At 42.3% G+C, this 24096-nt stretch overlaps 1 protein-coding gene across 1 annotated transcript; it reads right to left on the bottom strand.

The window, feature by feature from the left end:
* On the bottom strand, positions 1-22624 carry LOC131465161 (B-cell receptor CD22-like). Its single transcript, XM_058637541.1, has 14 exons — positions 22498-22624; positions 18607-18963; positions 18276-18494; positions 14835-15191; positions 14537-14755; positions 5481-5735; positions 5136-5393; positions 4758-5012; positions 4415-4669; positions 4066-4323; positions 3891-3981; positions 3739-3799; positions 3130-3287; positions 1-974 (listed from the first exon to the last, which is right to left on the bottom strand). The coding sequence occupies exons 1-14, from the start codon at positions 22550-22552 to the stop codon at positions 905-907; spliced, it is 2868 nt and encodes a 955-aa protein (XP_058493524.1). The 5' UTR covers positions 22553-22624; the 3' UTR covers positions 1-904.
* Between the last annotated feature and the right edge of the window lie 1472 nt (positions 22625-24096).

Here is a 24096-nt window from a genome sequence, read left to right as displayed (position 1 = left end):
CAGCAATCACTACAGGGTGTCGGGTCAGGACACTTTTGTACAGTTCTTCTGAGTGCATGAAAAAGAGGCGGAGTCCTTTAATAAGGTTCAAGCTGTTTATCAATTTTTGCGTGAGGGTGTGTGGTTGCTGCAATACAAGCACAACACAATACTGTCTGATTAGAAAATAACAAAACTAACATATAGAAATACACTGAGCTATCCAAAGGTAACAAAGGAAAATACAGCTTCAGATAAGTAGTGAATGTAGCGTCAACATTACTCAAATAAACTAAATGAACTGTCATCGATTGGTTTCTATGCAACATAAAAACCTAAGATGGATGGACAGACAGTCATTAATCAATCATCAACTCACAAGCAACAGGGACCAGCAATGCAGATGATCAATACCGCAACATAAACTTCTCTGATCACCAGTTAGCAGCTAGCTTCACGTCACTAATTAGGGACTAATTAGTCATTACATCACATAACTGATGGAAAAAACACAACTTCCAGGTCATCAAAAGACACATGAATAAACACAAACACCAACAAAGTGCAATACACAAGCAAAACATTGCAACTCACGGCTTCATAGACGCACACACCACAGATCGTTTAGACGACGATCGCTCTCAGACGAGCAGCACTGACGGTGCGTTCAAAGACATCAGCAGGGTGGGAAGTAATTTTGTCATGTCATCTTTACATACTGTACATGGTTTTTACTGAAATGTTATAACATATGGGTTGATAAAATATGTATCAAACAACAATTGTTTGATACATATTTCAATTCTTAGGCTAAATGAGAAAGCGATAGTGCAGGGAATCCACAAAGTGATCAGAGAACTTCATCCTGGCTGCAACACTGTAGCTTTGGAATATTTACATGTGGACTTAAATGCTTCACAGTGTGTCAGTGAGTGGGTTTTTTGACCACACTGTACAAAGCAGTTGGATCCTCCACAGTTTCCTGTCCTCTGGATCTGAGAAGAAATAAAATGATTAATAGATTTTGGAGACGTAGCGCTAAAGTGATAATGAACTAATAATGATCATGAAATACATGAAAATCTCAATTGCTAAAACACTAAACCCTATTGTCTGAACCAAATGCTCAGTTGCCTGAAGCCACTGATTGAATCCATCACTCTTTTGGCAAAACCATAAGCACTTTTCACCCGTTTAGACACAACTTGCCAACACATTTTCATTGTGATGCACCTGTGCTGCATAATGGTGAGCACAGGTGACACAAGTCAAACACAATTAGAGCACAAGTGTCACCACATGAACACAACAACTCAAAACTGATCACACTTGTGGCTAAAGATGTGAGGGAACATATAAGCCAGTTCAGAGAGCACTGGTTTGTGAGGCCCTATGATGGATAGAAATCTGAGAGGAAGAGTTTGTGTGAGAGGAGGTCGAGGTGGTCAGTGAAGATATCTGATGAAATCAGAGCGACTGTGATTGACCATGTTCTTGTCCATGGTATGAGCATGAGGGAGGCCGGACAAAGGCTACAACCACACATCAGTAGATTCATTGTGTCCACCATAATCCCAAGATTTAGAGAAGAGAACAGGTAATTACCTTTTTGACATTATAGTACAGTCTGTAAATGTTGACAGCAATTACTGTATGACATACTATATACTGTACCACAGTATACTGTAAGTAAATACATGTTTCAGTACTTCACTGTACCAATGTACTGTAGTATTCTAACTGTTTGTAGGCCTAGTATTCCATGTATATTTTTTGTAACTTTGTTTTTGTAGAATTGAAGGACTGCCACATGGGGGTGGGAGGACAGGTATGTTCTCCCCACACCAAGAGACCCTAATTGTTGATATGGTCCGTGAGAACAACGCCATTAAACTGAGTGAAATTCAGCAGAAGATCATTGAGGACCATGTAAATGTTGAGGGTATCAACAGTGTCAGCCTCGCTACTGTTGATCGTGTTATCGTGTCTTTAAGCACAACAGACTGCGCATGAAACAGCTGTACAGAGTGCCCTTTGATCGCAACTCAGACAGAGTCAAAGAGCAAAGATTCCGGTATGTACAGGTTGGTATATATCCAGACACATTCAATGTTGATTACTCTAAGTAGTGATTTAGTGTAGTGGCCTAAATCACCTTTTCTGTATCACTTACAAAACTATATCTATTTCTACAGAGGGTTTTTCAACTGGATGCAATGGAAAGACCTCATGAATACATCTACATGGATGAAGCTGCGTGTAATCTCACCAAAAGGAGAAGGAGAGGCCGTAATGTGATTGGCCATCGGGCCATTGTTGGTGTCCCTGGGCAGCGTGGTGGCAATGTCACATTATGTGCTGCCATCAGCAATCGTGGGGTTGTCCACCATCATGCCAACCTGGGGCCCTACAACACTCACCAGCTCCTCATCTTCCTCAATCACATGCGAGATGCTCTGTTAGGGCAGCAGGATGAGCATCACATCTATGTTGTTGTTTGGGACAATGTGAGTTTTCACAGAGCCCTCCAGGTTAGAGAGTGGTTCAATATGAACCAAGGTTTTATCAATCTTTGCCTTCCACCGTACTCCCCTTTCCTAAATGACGATTGAACTGTTTTAAGGTGAAAGTTTGGTTTTGCAAGAAGAGTCTGAAGTTTTGTGAATGTAGCTTGAAAATTGGGTTTTATGTTCATAGTTCAGAGAAAAGAGAGAGCAGCTTTCACGAAATGTGTCTTAGCAATCGAGAAAAACTGTAATGAACTCTCAGCCAGGCATGGTTACTTTCAGAGAAAAGATGGCTGCCAAAAGAAATTAAAAATTAAAATGCATTTTTAACAAATTTAAAGAAAGATCATGACTGCTCAAGTCAATGATGTTTAAGAGTAAATGTACCACTTTATTTCACTGCATCACAGTCATTGACACACACACACACAATGACACACACGGACACTTCCCTGCACCAAGTCCATGGAAAAGGATTTCAAAGATTGAAGTCATAAAATAAGACATTAGAACTTAGTGATGGAGGCAGCAGTGGATCAACAACTCCTGTGTGTGTGATGTTAAAATCACTGATTTTCTCTCTGGACTTAACAGAACTGAATAAAATAGCTGTTGTGAGGTATTTGTTATTGTTGCTGCTCACCTGAACTTGACAGCAGAATACTCAACAACATCCTCCTCGTTCTCCCTCTGCTTCATCATGTTTCTGTGAGGCCCGGGCTGGATGTTGGAATAGATTGCATCTGTCTGCTTCTTCACAAAGTGGACGCTGACGTAGTGAGGCTCAACCACTTCCTCCAACTGAGTGGACAGACACATACAATCACATTTACATTTAAATTCTAATATACATGGGGAGCTTAAGAAACCTTCAGAGCTACATCTCATTTCTTGTCATAGTAGAGACTCCAGCTTTGGTTCTTCATGGGGCAAAAGAAGTTCCACACTGGAGCACGGACTTTTTAATACGGGTCCAATCTTTTGCAAAATTAAAAAATACACTGAAAACCAAGTTCTCTCCTCTCAGACTCCTTCCATCCAAAAAATAAAATAAATGCATCTAGACTTCCATTTGGTTAATGGTGTAGTAAGATTAGTAAGATGTACTGTGGAGTCGAGAAAAATGACTGTACACACACACATATGTATATATATACTGTATACATATATATGTGTGTGTGTATATATATAGATTTTTGAAAACGTAGACATAGGTCGTAATTCCTGCATACTCGGCATGATCCTGCCATACCTGTTCACTGTGGTTTGCTCTATCTCCAGGCTCAGATGGCTGCTCAGAGGTCCTCTTTTTTCTAGCCAAGACAATTCATTAATCATTATAATATTTAATAATATAACAAAAAACATTTAAAGGTAACTGATGGATAATAATGCTCTCCATACCTCATCAGAAAGATGATGGTGAGAAGTACCATGACAAACAAAACAGCAGTGGTTGTTCCAGTGATTGCTGTTTTTAATACTTCAGTGGAAACTGATTAAGAAAACAAAAATATAACATTAAACAGTAAATGATGACATTTGAAGCAAATATGAGCAATTAAACTGAAATATTTACCTGTCACATCCAAACTGAACATGGCTCTCTGGCTCCCTCTGGTGTTCTTGACTTTACAGTAATACTGTCCTCCATGTTCAGGTCTGATGTCAGTGATGGTGAAGTTGTGTCCTGTTGCTTTTACTGAGTCTTCATTGTCCTTGTACCAGGTGTAAGTAGCTGCTGGGTTAGCATCAGCGCTGCAGGTCAGAGTCACTGAGCTGCCCTCCACTATCTGACCAGAGGGACTCACTGACACAGAGGGAAGCTTTGGAGCATCTGGGAAACAGTATTATAGCATGTGAATGGTTGATAACATGCCAAAAGGGAAGAAAATATACAAGACAAAAGCAGGAGGGGGTAGACTTACAGAGGACATCTACATATTTAGATGTTCTTCTTGTTCCGTAGAGATTCTGACAGCTGCACTCGTAAAGTCCTCTGTCCTCAGAGCTGATGGAACTGAGGCGATAAATTCTCTCTGCTCCTTTAATCAATGTTTGATTCTTGTACCAGATACAAGTAGCTTCTGGGTTAGCATCAGAGCTGCAGGTCAGAGTCACTGAACTGCCCTCCACTATCTGACCAGAGGGGCTCACTGACACAGAGGGAGACTTTGGAGCATCTGGTAAACACATATGTTTACACTATTATTAGCATGTATGATTTAGAACAGGCCGAAACTTAAATGTGTTTCAAAGAAAGTGTCTTACACTGGACATGTAGATATTTAGATGTTCTTGTTGTTCCATAGAGATTCTGACAGCTGCACTCGTAAAGTCCTCTGTCCTCAGAGCTGATGGGACTGAGGCGATAAATTCTCTCTGCTCCTTTAATCAATGTTTGATTCTTGTACCAGATACAAGTAGCTTCTGGGTTAGCATCAGCGCTGCAGTTCAGAGTCACTGAACTGCCCTCCACTATCACACCAGAGGGACTCACTGACACAGAGGGAAGCTTTGGAGCATCTGTATGTACAAAAACAAACTGATTATCAGGAGACAGTATACAGATCATGACTCTTCATTATGTGTAAACCAAAGAATGACACATATTTAATATCTGTTTGTCTAATTATGCATTTCACCCACATTCCACAGCAACAGTGATGTTTCCTGGACTTTCTCCCAGCTCATTACGAGCCACACAGCGATACAGTCCAGAGTCTGAAGACTGAATAGATGTAAACACAAACTCTCTGAGTAATTGAGCGTGTGCATGTGTGTTCTCCTTGTACCAGGTGTAATTAGCTGCTGGGTTAGCATCAGCGCTGCAGGTCAGAGTCACTGAACTGCCCTCCACTATCAGACCAGAGGGGCTCACTGACACAGAGGGAGACTTTGGAGCATCTGGTAAACACATATGTTTACACTATTATTAGCATGTATGATTTAGAACAGGCCGAAACTTAAATGTGTTTAAAAAAAGTGTCTTACACTGGACATGTACATATTTAGATGTTGTTGTTGTTCCATAGAGATTCTGACAGCTGCAATCGTAACGTCCTCTGTCCTCAGAGCTGATGGGACTGAGGCGATAAATTCTCTCTGCTCCTTTAATCAATGTTTGATTCTTGTACCAGATACAAGTAGCTTCTGGGTTAGCATCAGCGCTGCAGTTCAGAGTCACTGAACTGCCCTCCACTATCACACCAGAGGGACTCACTGACACAGAGGGAAGCTTTGGAGCATCTAAAGGAGAAGTTACATTAACATGCACACACAAAATGAGAATAATGCATCATTTTTCTTTTGATTATGTCATGACGTGATTATGTGCTCATCACGTTTGTTTAATGTTTTTGATGATTGTTCGAGGGTGGACTGAGATGCACTAAGTGACGAAAGTGAGACCACAATCAATCGGTGACAGAAGAACTACAGTGTCGTCTATTTAGTCGAGGGATTAATACTAAATATGAACGATGTTAAAAAGTTCAAATCATGTCAATATTTACAACATCCTCTGTGTTCTCTGTGATCAGATAGTGCTTCAGCACATTCATTTACACGTGTCCACATCAAGATCTGATCTCTATCCAATCATTCTGAACATTTTTAGGACAAAGTCATCTTAGCTAGCTAACAAACTAAGGTTTGTTATGCTAATGCTGGTTATGAAGTAAAGCATCGGTTAACTTCAGCTCCGTCTCCCAAGTCATCTTTATTAAGTAAGATAACGTATAAGAAGTTTTCCAGGATATAACAAGTGGCGACTAGTGGTGGGCGATACCGTAAGATTTAGTATCGATCCGATACCGATCCAATACCAGTCAGTATCGCCAATACCGATACCGATACTAACGGCACTCCTTTCACGCTGCTCCGTCCTTTCGTTTGGATTATTAATTAGTTAATTATTAGTTAATAGTAATCCATCCAGGACAGTTTGCAAAACAGTGCACACAATTGTCACTTGAACAAATTAAAACAAATTCTCTCCCTTGAGTGCACTTCTTTTCTTAAATAAAAAAAGTGTAAATTATCATTGCACAACAAATGTTATAAACAAATTCTTTTCTTTCAAGTAGAATACAAAATCTACCTCGATATTCTCTGCCAAACTGAAAGGCCTCTGTTAATGACTGTTTCTGAAGCTCGGTATTTACCTTGGCGTGGTTTTTCATGTGTTTGTATAAATTTGTTGTATTGCCACTGTACAGGCTTTCTACAAAACTACACACTTTACTTTGGGTCACGTGACAGTAAAGCACAAGAGGGGGGTGGAGGAGCAGAGTGTGCCTGTCTGGCTGTGCTCCGCGCTGTGACAGTAGCAGCTGCTCTCAAAGTAGCCACACTTACACAGAAACAACAGCTACATGCAACTAGCAAAGTGCACACAGTAGGTGTGGAGAAACAAAGTGGACAGGGCCCGTGTTATCGCTGTGGCAGAATGGAACATCTGGCCACGACATGTAGATGTAAGGATATGGACTGCCGCAATTGCGGCAAAAAGGGCCAAATTGAGCGCACTTGTCAAAGCAAAAAGAACTTAAACAATTAAAAATGTTTAAGGCTGAAAATAAACAAGACTATAGGAAGGAAAAGAAAAAAAGGCCCATTCACACAATGAGACAACAAGAGGAACTGTCTAGTGAGTCCACTGAAAACGAACTGGAAATGAGTGTTCATACATTAAAAATTATTAAGGTCAATGCAAATGATGAGGGTTATTGGGCAAAACCCCTGTTAGAGGGACACCCAGTACATATGCAAATTGACACTGGATCTAAAGCATCCATTCTCTCAGAAAAAGAGTACACCACTTACCTGCGACATCTGTCCCTAAGACCTAACGACACCAGGTTCAGCACCTACCTCGGAGAACCAGTGCCCATGGCCGGCATGACTGATGTGACTGTGGAAAGCAACGACCAAGTAAGGAAGCTTCCAATCTATATTGTGTAAGGTAATTTATCCTGCCATCCTAGGCAGAGTCTGGTTAGAGAAACTGAGACTGGATTGGGAAAGTGTCAAAATGTTGTCACCCAGTGCCACTGAATTAGCTACCATTTTGAGGAAACATGACAAAGTTTTCAAAAATGAGCTAGGCAGTATGAAAGATATCACAGTAAAGCTTAGTATTAAGCCCAATGCATCCCCAAAGTCCTTGAAAGCGAGAGCAGTTCCGTATGCAATATGTGCAAAAGTCGACAGGGAACTTGATGCACTGGTCAACAGCGGTGTTCTGGAGCCTGTAGCTATCAGTGAGTGGGCCACGCCTATTGTTCCCGTGCCAAAGAAGAATGGAGAAATTCGGATCTGCAGAGATTTTCAAGTAACTCTGAATCCGGTATTGGCAGCCGAACAATATCCTCTTCCCCATATTGATGATCTGTTTGCAGGGCTCAGCAAGGGGCAAAGTCAGGCATACTTACAGATGCATGTCTAGGAATATGTCCTCACTTTCAGCGCCATGGATCAGATTCTCTGTGGTCTTCGGGGTGTACAGTGTTACCTGGATGACATTCTTTGCATGGGAGATAGCGATGAGACACATTTGTGCAATTTGGATGCAGTTCGGGCCCACCGTACCCCAGCGGCTAAGTCGAGACCACCGGGGAGGCCACGGGCCGGGCTAGTCTGCTTTCACCAAATCCAAACCAGGGAGCAAGTGGTTTGTGCGGCTCGGAAACTACGGGGAAAGCTGATATACGGTGATCAGCCCATCCACATCTTCGAGGACTACATTCCCGAGGTCGTGGAGCAACATGTTCAATACCGGGACATCATGAAGAAGCTATTCGACATAGGCCTCAAACCTGCCCTCCACTGCACTGCTAAGCTCTCTATTGTGACTGAAGATGGATCGAGAAAGTTTCTCTCCTCGGTGAAAGAAGCCACAGACTTTGTTGCAACACACCACCAGGGCACACAGTCTGCCGGTAACTGATGTTTTATTCAGCTGTTAAATCCATATGTTTCAGTCTCTACTTTTTTACCAGTGAGGCAGTCTTTATAGTTTTATCTGCCTTCTAGTTAATGCTAGCTCTGCTTAGTGAGTGCTTACTACCGATCGAAACTGTGTTCTGAATGTGTTTGAGTGAGTTTCTTTTTGTTCTCAGGTCCTTCCAATTTTGTCCTGATAATCTGATATGCTGTTAAGTTTCCAGGCCCTTTTATTTATTTAGTTTTGTATGTTGTTGTTGTTGTGGTGGTGTTTTTTTTTTTTGTTTGTTTGTTTGTTTTTCTCTCCCTCCCATGTCTGTCTTTGTCTTCCCAGTTTCAGATGTGCACCCCTCTCACTTCGTGCACCCCAGACCTCAACGGTGTGTTACCATCTGCAACTGTTTTTGTGTCTTGTTATTGAGGTATGACTTAAAAAATGCGCTTAAGCTTGTCTCTTGGAATGTGAGGGGGACAGGGAATGCCACAAAGTTGGGCCGGGTTATGACTTATCTGAATCGACTTAAGGGTGATATATACTTTCTCCAGGAAACTCACATGCTTAATAAGGAGACAGTTCGGCTTAAAAAAGGCTGGGTCGGAGAGGTTTTTCACTCAACATTTAATAGCAAAGCCAGGGGTGCTGCCATACTCATTCGCAGAAGGGTCCCTTTCACAGCAGACAGATCAGTATTAGATCCATATGGGAGGTATGCAATGGTTTCGGGGAGACTTCAAGGAAGTCCTGTTTTATTTGTTTGTTTCTATGGTCCCAATTGGGATGACAACCTCTTCATAACCAGACTATTTACATCCTTTCCAGACCTTGACGGTCATTATGTAATCATGGGAGGCGATTTCAATTTGGTTCAGGACCCGGTGCTAGATCGATCATCTAACAGAGTTGCTCCACTATCTAGGTCAGCAAAAACCCTGTCTACCCTTTCACGTGAATTTGGCCTTACTGACCCGTGGAGGCATACATTTCCTGATACCAGAAGTTACTCCTTCTTTTCTCATGTTCACCGCTCCTACTCCCGGATCGATTTCTTTTTTCTAGATGTTAGGTTACTTTCCAAAATAGTTACGACAGACTATCATAGTATTGTTGTTTCGGATCATGCTCCAACTTCTCTTGATCTGGCTATGTTCGTGCGACCACACCTACTGAGACCTTGGAGGTTTAATTCTGTCCTTTTAGCGGAAGCACGTTACAAACAATTTGTGCAGTCACAAGTTTCTATGTTTTTTGAAATGAACGACTTGTCCGACACAGGCAGGGGAATACTTTTGGAGGCATCCAGGGCCTGCATTAGGGGCCACCTTATTTCTTTTATATCAAATGTTAAGAATGCTGAAACCCTGCAAACTGCAAGGCTTCTTGAGGATATAAAGGCTATTAATGAACGCTATGCTATTGACCAAGACCCAAGCCTGTATGGTGAATGCCTTAAACTTCAGACTAAGTTTGATCTTATTTCCACCAACAGAGTTAATACCTTGCTACTGAAATCTAGACAGCGTTTCTACAAATCAGGAGACAAGGCAGGCAAGTTACTCGCTTACCAGGCAAGAGCGGTGGCAACTTCTAGGCTGATCCATGAAGTTAAATCTACTACAGGGGAGGTACTTAGTGATCCAGTGGCAATTAATAATTCTTTTTTAGAATTCTATACCTCTCTTTACACTTCAGATCACCCTCGTTCACCGAATAGTACGTTGGACAAAATAGAGTTTCCCCAAATAGCTAAAGAAAAGACAGAGATGCTGGGAGCCCCTAATACTGTAGCTGAGGTTCAGGAGGCCATTAAGTCGCTTCAGAGTGGTAAATCACCTGGGCCAGATGGCTTTACCACAGAATATTATAAGTCCTTTTCTAATTCGCTTAGTCCGTATCTGACTGATATATAACAAAGCTTTCACTCGTGGTCACCTCCCGGATACTCTGTCGGAGGCCAAAATCTCTCTTTTACTTAAAAAGGACAAAGACCCTCTTCTCTGTAGTAGTTATAGGCCAATATCGCTTTTGAACGTTGACTTTAAAATTCTCTCTAAAGTTCTCGCCTTACGGTTACAGACTGTATTGTCATCTATTGTAGGGCTTGACCAGACTGGTTTTATGTTAAACCGACATTCCAACACTAGGCGCTTGCTTAACCTCATTGTTTCACCTACTTCCTTATCCCCAGAGGTTGTGGTAGGCGGAGAAGGCCTTCGACAGGGTTGAGTGGGGTTTTCTATATGAAGTGTTGGTCAGATTTGGGTTCGGTGGGACCTTTGTTGAGTGGGTTAAGCTTCTTTATTCCTCCCCAAAGGCCTCAGTTCGAACTAACGATATTACCTCAGATTTTTTTTCTTTATGCCGTGGGACAAGACAGGGTTGTCCTCTGTCTCCACTTTTGTTCACTCTGGTCATGGAGCCGTTGGCCCTCTGGTTGCGTTCGGATGTTGGCTTTCAGGGTATTGCCCGTCTCGGTGCTATCCACAAAGTTTCTTTATATGCGGATGACCTTCTGCTTTATGTTTCAGACCCGGCCAACTCATTTCCAGCAATTTTTAGCATTCTTGACAAATACAGTAGCGTTTCTGGATATAAACTCAATTACCAAAAGAGTGAGATTTTGCCGATAAATGATTTGGCGAAGCAACTTCCTCATTCCATGGTACTGTTCAGGTGGTCTAGTAGTGGCTTCAGATATTTAGGTGTTCACATCACCGCATCTCTTTCTGATCTTTTTCACAATGATCTTGCTCCCCTGGTTGGGAAGACTGAAAGGGACTTTGGTCGTTGGCCGACTTTGCCTCTATCGCTTGTGGGTCGAATAAATTTGATTAAGATGGTTGTCCTTCCAAAGTTTTATATTTTTTTAAGCACCTCCCCGTTTTGCTGACTAAATCTTTCTTTGACAATTTGGATAAGAAAATGTCATCATTCTTATGGAGCGGGAAACCGGCCAGAATCCGCAAATCAATTCTGTAGTCCCCAAGGGATAGGGGTGGTTTTGCCCTCCCTGTCTTTAGACACTATTATTGGGCAGCTAATGTGCATAAGCTTCTCTTCTGGATGGGTGATGATCATGATTCCTTGCCTATGTGGGTACGGTTTGTAAAACAAAGCCTCTCCATTTTCTTTGCGCTCGGCTTTTTGCACGCAGCTTCCTCTGCCTGTGTCGAACATGTCTTGTTGTCCAATTGTTGCTGTTTCATTAAAGATATGGTGTCAGTTTAGAAAGGTTTTTGGCCTCTCGGCTCCATCTACTCTGACCTCCATATACAGAAATTGTGCCTTTGAGCCATCTATGTCAGACTTGGCATTCTGGATCTGGCATGACAATGGCGTAAAGTCAGTTCATGATTTGTATTCAGACAAGGTCTTTTCTTCTTTTACACAACTTTTAACGAAGTATGACCTCCCACGACATCATCTTTTTCGTTTTTTTCAGGTCCGTGACTATGTCAAAAAACTATTTCCCTACTTCCCCAATCGCCCCCCAGAAACTTGATTGATATACAGGGCAGCCAGTCAGATGACATCTGACTTTTTCTGAGACTTAGGTCACTGCGCATGCGCAAACAACGGCGCTAAGTGCAGCAGCAAAACTAACAAGATAGCTAGCAAGTTACCTCCAATTTTTATCCCTCGGTTTTTTTCTCTTAAACTTAATTGAGGGTATAAAATGAGTGGGGGAGCTGGACCAAGTCTTCTTCATTTCCTTTCGGCTGCTCCCTTCAGGGGTCGCCACAGCGAATCAACCTCCTCCATCTCACCCTGTTCTCTGTATCTATCTCTCTCACACCAACGAACTTCATGTCCTCTTTCACTACATCCATAAACCTTCTCTTTGGTCTTCCTCTGGACCTCCTGCCTGGCAGTTCCAACCCCAGCATCCTTCTACCAATATACTCACTATCCCTCCTCAGCTGGACCAAGTAAAAAGACAAAATCGTATCACTTTCATACGGAATGGGAGGATGACATTTTCGAAGTGCGTTTCATGATCATTTTGGAGTGTGCTTGAGGCTGGCTGTCAGCAGCTACTGTCCGGACTATGCATCCCTGGCTGATTCCATTTAGTGCAAGTCATCAGAGTAAAGTCAGGTAATGACAAAAAATGTACATAGTTAATTATGTTGTGTTGTGCAATATGGGCTCATGTGGTTATGCAAGGCACATCAACATACATTGTACATATAAATAATTCTCAATATATTTATAAATAAATATGTTTTGCATTTCTGTAGTAGGTAGATCATTTTGACTTAGTCATTTTATAAGTAGCTCGCATGCTGAAAAAGTGTGAGCACCCCTGCTGTAGACGCCCACAGCAAATGGCCTAAAGTAGCCATCATGAAGTCCACCACCACTGCCAAAACTACTAAAAAAATAGGGGAAATGTTTTGGTTCCCCCCTACAATTGGTATCTGACAATGGACCCCAGCTGGTGTCACAAGAGATGGCCACATTTCTGCACGCAAACGGGGTACAACACATAAAATCAGCACCATTCCACCCGGCTGCTAATGGGCGAAAGGTTTGTCCAAACCCTGAAACATGTGTTAAAGGCCTCGCAAGGTATCTCCTGTAATTTTGATGTTCAAAAGAGACCCACGAACCAACTTTGACCTGCTAAAACCAGCAGCAGTGAAGGACACTGTTCAACATCAGCAGGAAAAGCAGGTCCAGCGAAGACATCAACGAGCAAAACAAAGAGTTTTCTCTCCTGGTGACAAAGTGTTGGCAAGGAATTACAGTACGGGGCCATGGTGGGTTTTTGCGACCATTGTGGCACAGACCGGGCCTGTCTCCTATACTGTCCAGATGAGGCCTCACCTGGAGGAGGCATGACGACCAACTTCTATAGACGGTGGTGGCAGCAACATCGGAGCTGCCTTTGGAGTGCGCTGAGGAGCCCCTGGGGCACTACATCAGTGACTCAGGGTGTCTGGGGGTGGAGTGGCTCAGTGTGGGTGGAGTAGCTCAGTGGTTAAGACCGCCTGTGGTTAAGACCCTGTGTGCAAAGACTTCATGGTCGCAAGTTCAACTCCACCCCTGGCAGATTGTACTCAATTCCCTTGTAAGTCGCTTTGGATAAAAGCGTCTGCTAAATGACATGTAATGTAATGACTCAATATCACCACCTGTAAGTGCCGCTACTCCTGAGGTGCCGGTCCTTGACCCTCCGCCACAGAGATGGTGGAGCCTGCGCCTCCGTCCCTGGCAGTTATACTGTCACCTTCCACAGACGGTAAGACTACTCTTTCCAGCGAGAGGCAGTACCCGGTAAGAGTGCGTCAACCTCCCAGACGGAAGGACTTTTTGATTGAAGATTGGGGGCATGAATAATCCCAATGAGCGCCGTCGCGGCAAAAAAAGGCTGTTTCATAGAAGAAAAGCTTCGGACCTGAGCAGCCGAACGTCGCCATAAAACAGCAAATGAAAGACAGGAGCTGGTATGAGAAGAAGGACTGGCTAACTGGTTGCACTCAGACCAGTGCCATGTTTTGTTTTCCCTGCCTCCTCTTTCAGATGCTGGACACTGAACAAGCCTGGATTCAGACAGGTAATACAGACTTAAAACATTTTTCTGTAGAATAATAATAATAAACACAAACAGACAAACAGGATACATATGGAAAATGCTATGCTAACAAAGGAGTGATAGAGAAGGCGAAATTCAAATGCCTGAAAATACAGATAAAAACTTTTTGTTGTTTTTAAAATTACGGTATCAGGCATGAGAATGGTGCTTTGGTGTGTTTTAGTGGTGATATGCGGTAACTGCATATCACCACTGGACTATGTTACCACAGTCCATCTGAAAAACTGACTTGCCGACTGTGCCCCCTCAAAATAAAACGTCACTAGCGGCCACTGTTTTAGAAGGTAACGCAAGGCTTCATGGGAAGCGAGGTTTGTTATGCTAACCGGCTAACATACACCATGCAGAGACATTGGCAGTGTTATAATAAGGCATAGATATTATTGGTTGAGCTTTTTGTTCAGTAGATAAAACATAATTTTGCTCACATCCTCGCTGGCAACCGTGTTGTCAGTGACAACCTGAACTATCACTTTAACTGTCGTATTAAAATATGAGTAAACTCACAGACTGGAGGAGAACGGATACTCCCATGTTCACAGTGATAGCTGTCTGTTGGAGAGAAGACTCGAAGGTGAAGATATTTTGTTTTTCCTCTAACTTTCTGTCCATTGTTGTACCAGACGTAGGAAAGATCATCAGGCAGCTGACAACTGCTGTGACATGTCAGCTCTTTCCAGGGAGAATAGTGATCAAGTGATCTCACATTAATCTGGAGCTGTGGGTCTGTCAACGACAAACAGGAACATAAGATGAACATACAAATCAACATTTTAACTGATTTATTAACTTCTTTTTTTGTTACCTCTGACAGACAGAGTGACTCCAGGTGAACCAGTAAAACTCCCTCCAGACTGGTTTGTTGTGAACCTGAACTTGTACAGAGCTGCGTCGCTCTCTCTCAGGTCTTTGATTGTCAGAGTGCATCTGTTGTTGTCACACAGATTCTCCACACGACCTGAATAATCTGGCTCTGATTTCAGATCAGCATGAATCTCATTACTTTCTTTGATGAACCAGAATGTTTTCTGAACTGTGGTGTCATGGTAACCCACTCTGCGTGGGTATGTGTAGGTGCAGCTTATGTCCACTGTTGATCCTCTGAAGCCACAGATCTCAGTAGAAGTGTATTTAACATCATAACCTTTCTGCCTCTGTATCACTGTAACACAGAGAGCATCAGAGAAAACATGTGATTTATTATTTGTGAAAGCCTCTAAATGCTGGTGACACCGTGCCTCTCGCCCAGTGTCAACAACACAACGACAGCGACAGTGTTTTATTTGCTCAGCAACATAGACCATTTTCATTTGTACATAAAAACATTATTATAGTGTTTCAGTTTTACATTCTTATCACGTTTTCATGTTTCTAGTTGTTTGCATGATTTATTTAAGAATTTAAGTATAATATGTATGTGTATATGTATATATACATATATATATATATATGTATATATACATATATATATATATATACATATATATATATGTATATATACATATATATATATATATATATATATATATTGGTCAACTTGGGGCCCTAAATCGCAGCATAACAAATTGTCAACACACACAGTGCATTTAAATAGTCTTGTTGAAAAAGAGGAAGAAACTTAAACTAAGCCTGAGCGGCTTGTATGACTGAACCTTAGTTCCCACCCACTGTTAGAAGGAGAAAGTAAATAAAATGTATTTAGTTTTTCCTTCTTGTATTATTATATCAATAAAATATATACACATATATATATATATATATATATACACACATATATATCAAATGAAATGAAAACATTTTTTGGATGTTTAGTAGTTCTGTCTAAATACTCTGCTCAGGCTTTGACAAAAACACAGCCAGGAACAGCAAGTGAGAATCTAATCTTCTTAAGTTTGATATAGATATACACAGATATTGTGTGAATGGGGGAAGAAGATGTTTCCACTTAAACAGAAGAGTTGTATGCGGCGCTTTGTCACAGGGAGGTCAGGTGTTGTAAGTGTGTGCAAAGACAGTGCAAGGGTCAGGACTGAGATCCATATCAAGCACTATTGCGAGTGTGTCAAAAATTCAGCACCAGAATCCGTTGAGGTTCGGACACGACCAGAACATGTGTGTGTGGTTGGCGGGTTGCAACTGTCACTGGTGTTCGGGTACGTGTGTGTAGTGCACTCTGAAGAGAACCTTACACTGTTAGCAGACAGATTGGAGTGAGTGCAGAATCATTCACTCTGACCAAACTGGGTTTATAAGGGCTAGACAGCTATACAGTAATCTTCGCCAGGTATACAATGTAATGTATCTTCCAGGTAATTATCAGGTCCCTGAGGTTATTATGGCATTGGACGCTCACAAAGCATTCGACAGAATTGAGCATAAATATTTGCCTTCGGCACTCAAGAATTTTGGATTTGGACCTTTGTTTGTTGGGTAAATGTATTGCACACCTGCCCACAGGCTGCAGTCAGGACTAACAATAATATGTGGAAATATGTTTCACATGTTGATTGTTGTGTGGTGTCAGATTACACCTCTCACTGCTCTCTTGCTTCGACTGACTTTGTGCTCTTTGCACGTCTCATATTGCACATCAATTTGCTCAAAAAGCGTCCCTATGTGCAAACGTCAGGCCCGATGCAGAGTGCTCGTTCTGTGCTTAGGGAGGTTCAGCCCTGGCTGTAGCCTTCTGCGGGTTTTCACAGAAGCTTCCATAGCCTGCAAAGTTTGTACAGTATACCACCATGACACACACTTACCACTGCATACTGAATCACAGGGTCAGTCCCTGCCCTGTCACTGCAAGCACCTCATGCTTATACGTCCATTAGTATATTCATGTGGATCTTTTACTGTCCATATTGTTCATGTGGATTTGTTTTCTTATCATACTGTATGGCTCATTCCCCGTCGCCGAGGATCAGTGGGAAGGGGTTGAGCATGTCCTCTGGTGGGTGTAAAGGCCTATCTTCGAGCGGCATGCTCTGCTGCATCTCTGGCAGATTAACTCGGCATGGGTCGTTGGTGAGTTCTGGTTAGCCGCCTCCTTTCTCTTTCTCCACCGCTCTTCCGCATGCTCTTGTCTATCTTTCTCGAATGCCTCAGCGCCTCTTTTTGTCAGCAATCTCCAGTTTGACCTGTTTGCAGAACTGTTCTCCCAGTTGGCTGCAGGGATGTCAGCCACTCTGAGCTGCTGTTTTAGCTGGTCTTTGTAGCACTTTCTTGGCGGACCTCTGGCACGTTTACCTTGGCATAGTTCAACGTAGAATACAGCTTTTGGCATTCGGGTGTCTTCCATGCGTGACAGGTGGCCTGCTCAACAGAGCTGTCTGGGCAGGACCATGGCCTCAATGCTGGAGTTTTTGACTCTCTTCAGGGCATCACTGATGGAAGCGTTCCAGAAGCTTCACTTGTCTTCGGTACAAAACCCAAGCTTCAGACTCATAAAGAAGAAGGCTGTTTTAGCTGACTGGTTATCTGGCCACGCAAGGACTCTCTTGTAGCAGGAGTGTTTCTTTTAGATAGATAGATAGATAGATAGATAGATAGATAGATAGATAGATAGATAGATAGATAGATAGATAGATACTTTATTGATGGGAGGTGGAACAACTGGTCCTCTGGTGTGGTCAGAACAACCTGGAGCTGAACACGCTCAAAACTGTGGAGATGACAGTGGACTTCAGGAGTAACTCCCCTTGAAATTCAAGAATCCAGCAGCAGTAACATACATTGAACATACATTTATTTTTTACTTTTTTAAACTGTATTAAAACTATGCCTCCTGCCATCACTGAGAGCTGTTGTACAGTCTGATGGCCATGAGGACGAAAGAGTTCTTCAGTCTGTTGGTGGAGCAGGATTGGGACAGCAGTCTACAGTCTTTTGCAGTAGGTCTTGAATCTCTGCATCACTCTCGTCGAACCAGTCTCTGTGCTTCCTGGTTTCAAAACCTGCTACTTGCTCCTCGATTGGTATTTTAGTGTTCTTACAAAGAGCCGTCTCATTGTGGCCGATCTCACAGAAACTCCCATGATTTCACTTCAGAATGTAAACACACATGCAGGTGGACTGACTCATGCAGGACACATTAAACAAGCACTCATATTATTTGTCCTCTTTCTCTACCGCGCCTGGCAGACGGCCTTCACATAACGTAGTAAAACAAGTGAGGTGACCATCGTTTAAGACAAATGCTGCAGTATGTGCTCTTATTGTATGTTAGTGAAATTTAAAAAATAAAACTCACACACTGATGGAGAGTGAAAACTCTCATGTCCTTTCACGGCACAGGAAATACTGTCTGAAGAGTAAAAATAATCTGAATAAGTCGCTCCTTCCGTCGCCTTCGATTGACCTTTGTACCAGATGAATGACGAATGATCAGGGAGACAACTGCTCTGACATGTGAGCTTTGCTTGACTATAGAACTGATATTCATGTAATGTGTCCACCTGCACCTGTAAATCTGTATATGTGAAGAAAGAACACAAGTCTTAGTCTAACATACACACAAACACAGAGATTCACTCATAGAAGAAAATGAACATTTGGAGTTAAATGTATGATAAACATGTTACCTGTGACAGACAGAGTGACTCCAGGTAAACCAGTAAAACTCCCTCCAGACTGGTTTGTTATGAACCTGAACTTGTACAGAGCTGCGTCGCTCTCTCTCAGGTCTTTGATTGTCAGAGTGCATCTGTTGTTGTCACACAGATACTCCACACGACCTGAATAATCTGGCTCTGATTTCAGATCAGCACATATCCCATTACTTTCTCTGATGAACCAGAATGATTCCTGAACTGTGGTGTCCTGGTTACCCACCCTGCGTGGGTATGTGTAGGTGCAGCTCATGTCCACTGTTGATCCTCTGAGGCCACAGATCTCAGTAGAAGTGTATTTAACATCATAAGCTTTCTGACCTTGTATCACTGTAACACAAGAGATCACATGATCAGTTTCCAGCAGTAAATATAACATGAACCTTTAAAACACAAGGGAACAAGCAGTCGCTACTTCATGCACACATTTAAACAGAATTGACGATTCATCTGTGAGACATGTTATATGAATTTGAATTAGTAATTCAATCACAAAGTCATTTTATACATTTTAAGTCAAACTTTGGAACAATTCTTTGTTAGTGCACCAATAAAAAAGTCTGGAAACCCATCTGTAGGTCCCAACCCAGTCTTTGAGAACCCCTGATCTTGTTGGTTGTGTATTTAATGTTTAATGATCATTCGATCATGTACCCCGCCTATCGCCCCATGTCAGCACCCCCGCGCCCCTCATGTGGAGGAGAAAGTGGTAGAAACTGGATGGATAATTTGATCAGAGGACAAATAAATCTCAGTGATGAATGATGACTTTTACAATACCAGCATTTTCATTGTTTTCCCACATTTTCTTTTTCTTCCATACTTAAATAAATCCTGTATATTAATCTGTACATTAAAATGGTTTGTATTTATATAGCGCTACTCAAAGCTGCTGTAAACTACGATGTTGCCATTCACCCACTCACTCACACTTTCATAAAGCATCTATGTCACTCATCTTTCACACCCACTCACACACTGCCGTCAGGAGCAACGTGGGGTTAAGTGTCTTGCCCAAGGACACAACGGCATGTAGACTAGTGGAGCCGGGAATCAAACCCACAACTCCTTCGAGTTGAAAGACGACTCGCTCTAATCACCTCGATGCACCGTCTTTTGAAATGAAGCCAATGAGGAAGAACATCTGTAAACATTTTCTGGAAGAGTTTATTTTCAGGTCTCACTTTCTATATTATATCATTTAAGGTGTGTGTGCACTGTGTTGTTCCAGGAACTATAGCAGCAGTAACTCAATGGTTCCTTCAGGCCATCATAAAGGTGGATTACCACTGTGGTGAACGACCCACTGCCACAACATGATGTTCCACCCCAGTCCACCAGGTGGTAATGTAGCAAACTATACAACAGCAATGTTCTTTACCACAGAATCAAGAGAGAGGCCGTTTCTCAATATCCATACTTGTGCGTACTTGTGCGTACTTGTATACTCCCGTACTTGTGAAAACGTCATCAGCCTCAGTCCAAGTGCTGTTCCAATTCTCAAGTAAGCGAACAGCGAGGACGGTTCTCAAACCCGGAAGTGTCCTCGCTCCGCCCATTTTTACCAAGTATGCATCGGAGGTGACTTAAGCGTACTTGGGATGGCCATGTATCCCAGACAGAGGTCGCGCTAGACTTTTTCGTTGTCTGTCATTTTGACTGACAGGGTCATAAAAATCGCGTCATAATCAATTTTTACCGGTCACTTTAAATGATAATAATGACATATTCAATTGCATTGTTCATATTGCAGTGGAATATGAACAGTTCACCTGTGGCCTAAACGCACAGTCTCACACCTTCCTCCTGGTCCACATGGACTTAAATCGCGTGCCTGCTTGCGCGTAGTTGTGCGTGGTAGGAAATCCCGCAACATGCGCTCCTTCTGCACCAGTGGATCAGCTGCACCGGTCACAGACGCGCTCCAAAGCCTCCTGTCCATAGCTCTTTAACACGCTGTCAGCACTACAAGGATAGCGAGATGCATTGAGTACGGTGTCCAGGTCAGAAATGATGCTCAGATTCTCCGATGGGAATCTTTATTTTGTCGCACAACATTTTTCTATCCGCCCTCCTCAGCCAGGAGAACTCCCGCTCCCACTGAACTCGCCTAACCTCCTTACTGCCGCTGAGGCCAAGGGCTGAGTTTGTCCTTCATCTGCATCTATCCCTCTTTTTTCACCTCTTTTATCAACATAGTTTTTAGGGCTGTGAATTGCAATCTGTCAAAATGACGGATGGCTCTCAGATTTTTCCGTCATTGACCGTTTTAAAAAAACGGTCAATGACGGAAAATATTCGGTTAGCGCGTCCCCTGATCCCAGAATACATTTCGGCGTTTTAACATCATTTGAGGCGAGAAATGAGTCATTTAGAATTCAAACATGTGGTTTGTGTATGAAGATATGATGTATTTATAGTTTGACGGCGACGTTTGTCGGAGGTGATAAGCTCCGCCTCTGCGGACGCTCGGCGCTCACTGTGCCCGGCACAGAGCAGCGTTACCTCGGCCTGTCCTGATGAAATGATCCGCTATCCATATCACCCATATCATCACCATTATTATTGTGCTATAATTAAAAGTCGATATCATCAACTGTATAAACTTGTAACTTGATACAGGTGTTGTGTATCTGCTCCTGGTCTCTCTCTCTCTTCTGTCTCTACCTCATCTCCCTCTTGTCCTTTCTCTCCCCCCCTTTCTGTCCCCCACCTCTCCTCTGTCCCCCATTTTCCTTTCACCCCAACCAGTCGAGGCAGATGCTGCACATGTGTGAGTCTGGTTCTGTCAGAGATTTCTTCTTCTGTTAAGAGGGAGTTTTTTCTCTCCACTGATGCCTAGTGTTTGCTCATTGTGTGAACTGTTGTGTTTCTCTGCTCTCCTTGATGTTGTCTATGTACACACCTGAGATCATGTATGTTATGATTTGGCGCTATACAAATAACATTGAATTGAATGAAGTCATCCTGGCTGTTGTTAATGTGCACACTGAGTGAACATCATCAACAGCTGTAAACACAGAAATCTGTCTTGTAGACTCTCTCACTGGCTGACTCTTATTTATAAATCCATTCTTTACTTCTGCCTACATATTTGTGTTTCCACACTGATATTAGCCTGTGTTCTCAGGACATCATACAGAGTCAAAACTAAACTGGGCTTTTATGTTTTCTGGCCTGTCGACCTGTGTGTGAACGCTGCAGCTCTGATGATAAAAGACAGAAATATAAGCTCAACTGGTTCCTGCGGTTGCGCTGTGTAATCTGTAGTGTGTGATCATATGTTACTGTGTCTTGTGTCTGCTGTGCTGCCAGGTCACTCTTGGAAAAGAGTTTTTTTTACCTGGTTAAATAAAGGAAAATCAAATAAATGGACAGCATATGTTACACACTGCAAACTGCTGTCTCTGACCTCACAGTAAGCTCCACCCCTCACCTCCTCCCCAGTTTCAACCTCTCACCCACCATGTTCTCTTCATGTAAAAAAAATAAAATTGCCGACCTTGTATGTACTGAAGACTATTAGTGTCAGACGTCAGACAATGAACCTTAAATAAAGTTTCACACGTTCATTGACGACTATTTTTACACGGAGACAACAAATGTGAACCTGAATGTCCAGAATAAAGTCAACTGGTCCTGACTGTCATGTGACTTCTAACATTCTGACTGACTGAAACAAACATTTGCAGCTCTTCATCGTCACATGATGAGGTTTAGTGTCTTTATACTGTATCAAGATCAAAGTGTCCACAGACACCACATTACAGCTGTGAAATGAGAGGCTATGTCAACACAGCAGTGACAATAATATAAAATGTCTTAAACTTAAAGAGTGACAACATAAAGGTGGATGTACAGTACCTGGCACAGTGAGAAGGAAGAGAACAAATCCTCTGGCTGCTGTCGTTACACTCATCGTCGCTGCTGCTCTCGTCTGTGCGTGAACTCAACACGTGGAAAACAAATCTACAGACAAGTCACTTCAGTCACATTCAGTAGAGAAGACAGTGAGTCTGTGAGCAGAGGATAGAAGTCAAGCTGTAAAACACTCCCAACTTCCTTCCTCTTTACTGTACATCATTTACATGTATGTTGAGCCTGATGAACTCAAATGAAAGATGTGTAACTTGTGGTTTGTGCACAACTGAACATTTATGTATGTAAGAAACTATGACAAACTCCCTCTGAGGCCTTTTAGAACCACACCAGCACTACATCCCAGGGACCAAAGACATGTGAAGACACACAAGAGACATTTTTATTCTAATAAGACCAGTGGCCCAAAAAATATGAAAGACAAAAGATATGTGTAAATAGATATGAAGTTTATTTATTTATTTATTTATTTAATCTTTTGAAAGAAAAGAGAGATCAAGAACAAATGACATCAAATGAACATACAGACACACATAATACAAGTACACACATACAATCACACATTGAGAAAAGAGGAAGTCATGGGTTTATGTATAACTGAAATAGAAACAGAGAAACAGGCCTACCATTTGTGATTCAATTCAATTTTATTTGTATAGCACCAAATCATCACATACATGATCTCAGGCCTCTGTACATACACAACATCAAGGAGAGCAAAGAAACACAACAGTTCACACAATGTGCAAACACTAGGCATCAGTGGAGAGAAAAAAGTCCCTTAAACAGAAGAAGAACTCGACCTGTTGGGGTGAAAGGAAAAATGGGGGACAGAGGAGAGGAGGGGGAGAGAGGACAAGAGGGAGAGGAGGGGGAGACAGAAGAGAGAGAGAGACCAGGAGCAGATACACAACAACTGGATCAAGTTTATACAGGACAGTTAGAGAACTATGATGTCATTTATATAAGCAGCAGCAGAAACTCTTGATTAATATTATAATAATTATAGCACAATAATAATAATGGTGATGATATGTATGATAGTAACAGCCTCGAAACTGGATCTGGATCCTGCAACCTGCAAGATGAGGACACAGAGAGGGAGAGAGAGAGAGAGAGAGAGGAAAGGAAGGAAAGACACAAACTCGGGAGAGAAATCATATAAGAAGTCATATTCATATAAGTGTGAGAGAGTGAGTGTGAGAGAGTGACAGAGTGAGAGTGAGTGTGACAGAGTGAGTGTGAGAGTGAGTGTGAGAGTGACAGAGTGAGTGTGAGTGTGAGAGAGTGAGAGTGACAGAGTGAGTGTGAGAGAGTGACAGAGTGAGAGTAAATGTGAGAGAGTGAGTGTGAGAGAGTGAGAGTGAGTGTGACAGAGTGAGTGTGAGAGAGTGACAGAGTGAGAGTGAGAGTAAATGTGAAAGAGTGAGTGTGAGAGTAAGAGTGACAGAGTGAGTGTGAGAGAGTGAGTGTGAGAGAGTGAGTGTGACAGAGTGAGAGTGAGAGTAAATGTGAGAGAGTGAGTGAGTGTGAGAGAGTGAGAGTGACAGAGTGAGCATGAGAGTAAATGTGAGTGTGAAAGAG

The sequence above is a fragment of the Solea solea genome, chromosome 9 (genome assembly GCF_958295425.1).
Source record: "Solea solea chromosome 9, fSolSol10.1, whole genome shotgun sequence".
Taxonomy (NCBI): Eukaryota; Metazoa; Chordata; class Actinopteri; order Pleuronectiformes; family Soleidae; genus Solea; species Solea solea.
This window is presented reverse-complemented; position numbering and strand designations above follow the sequence as displayed.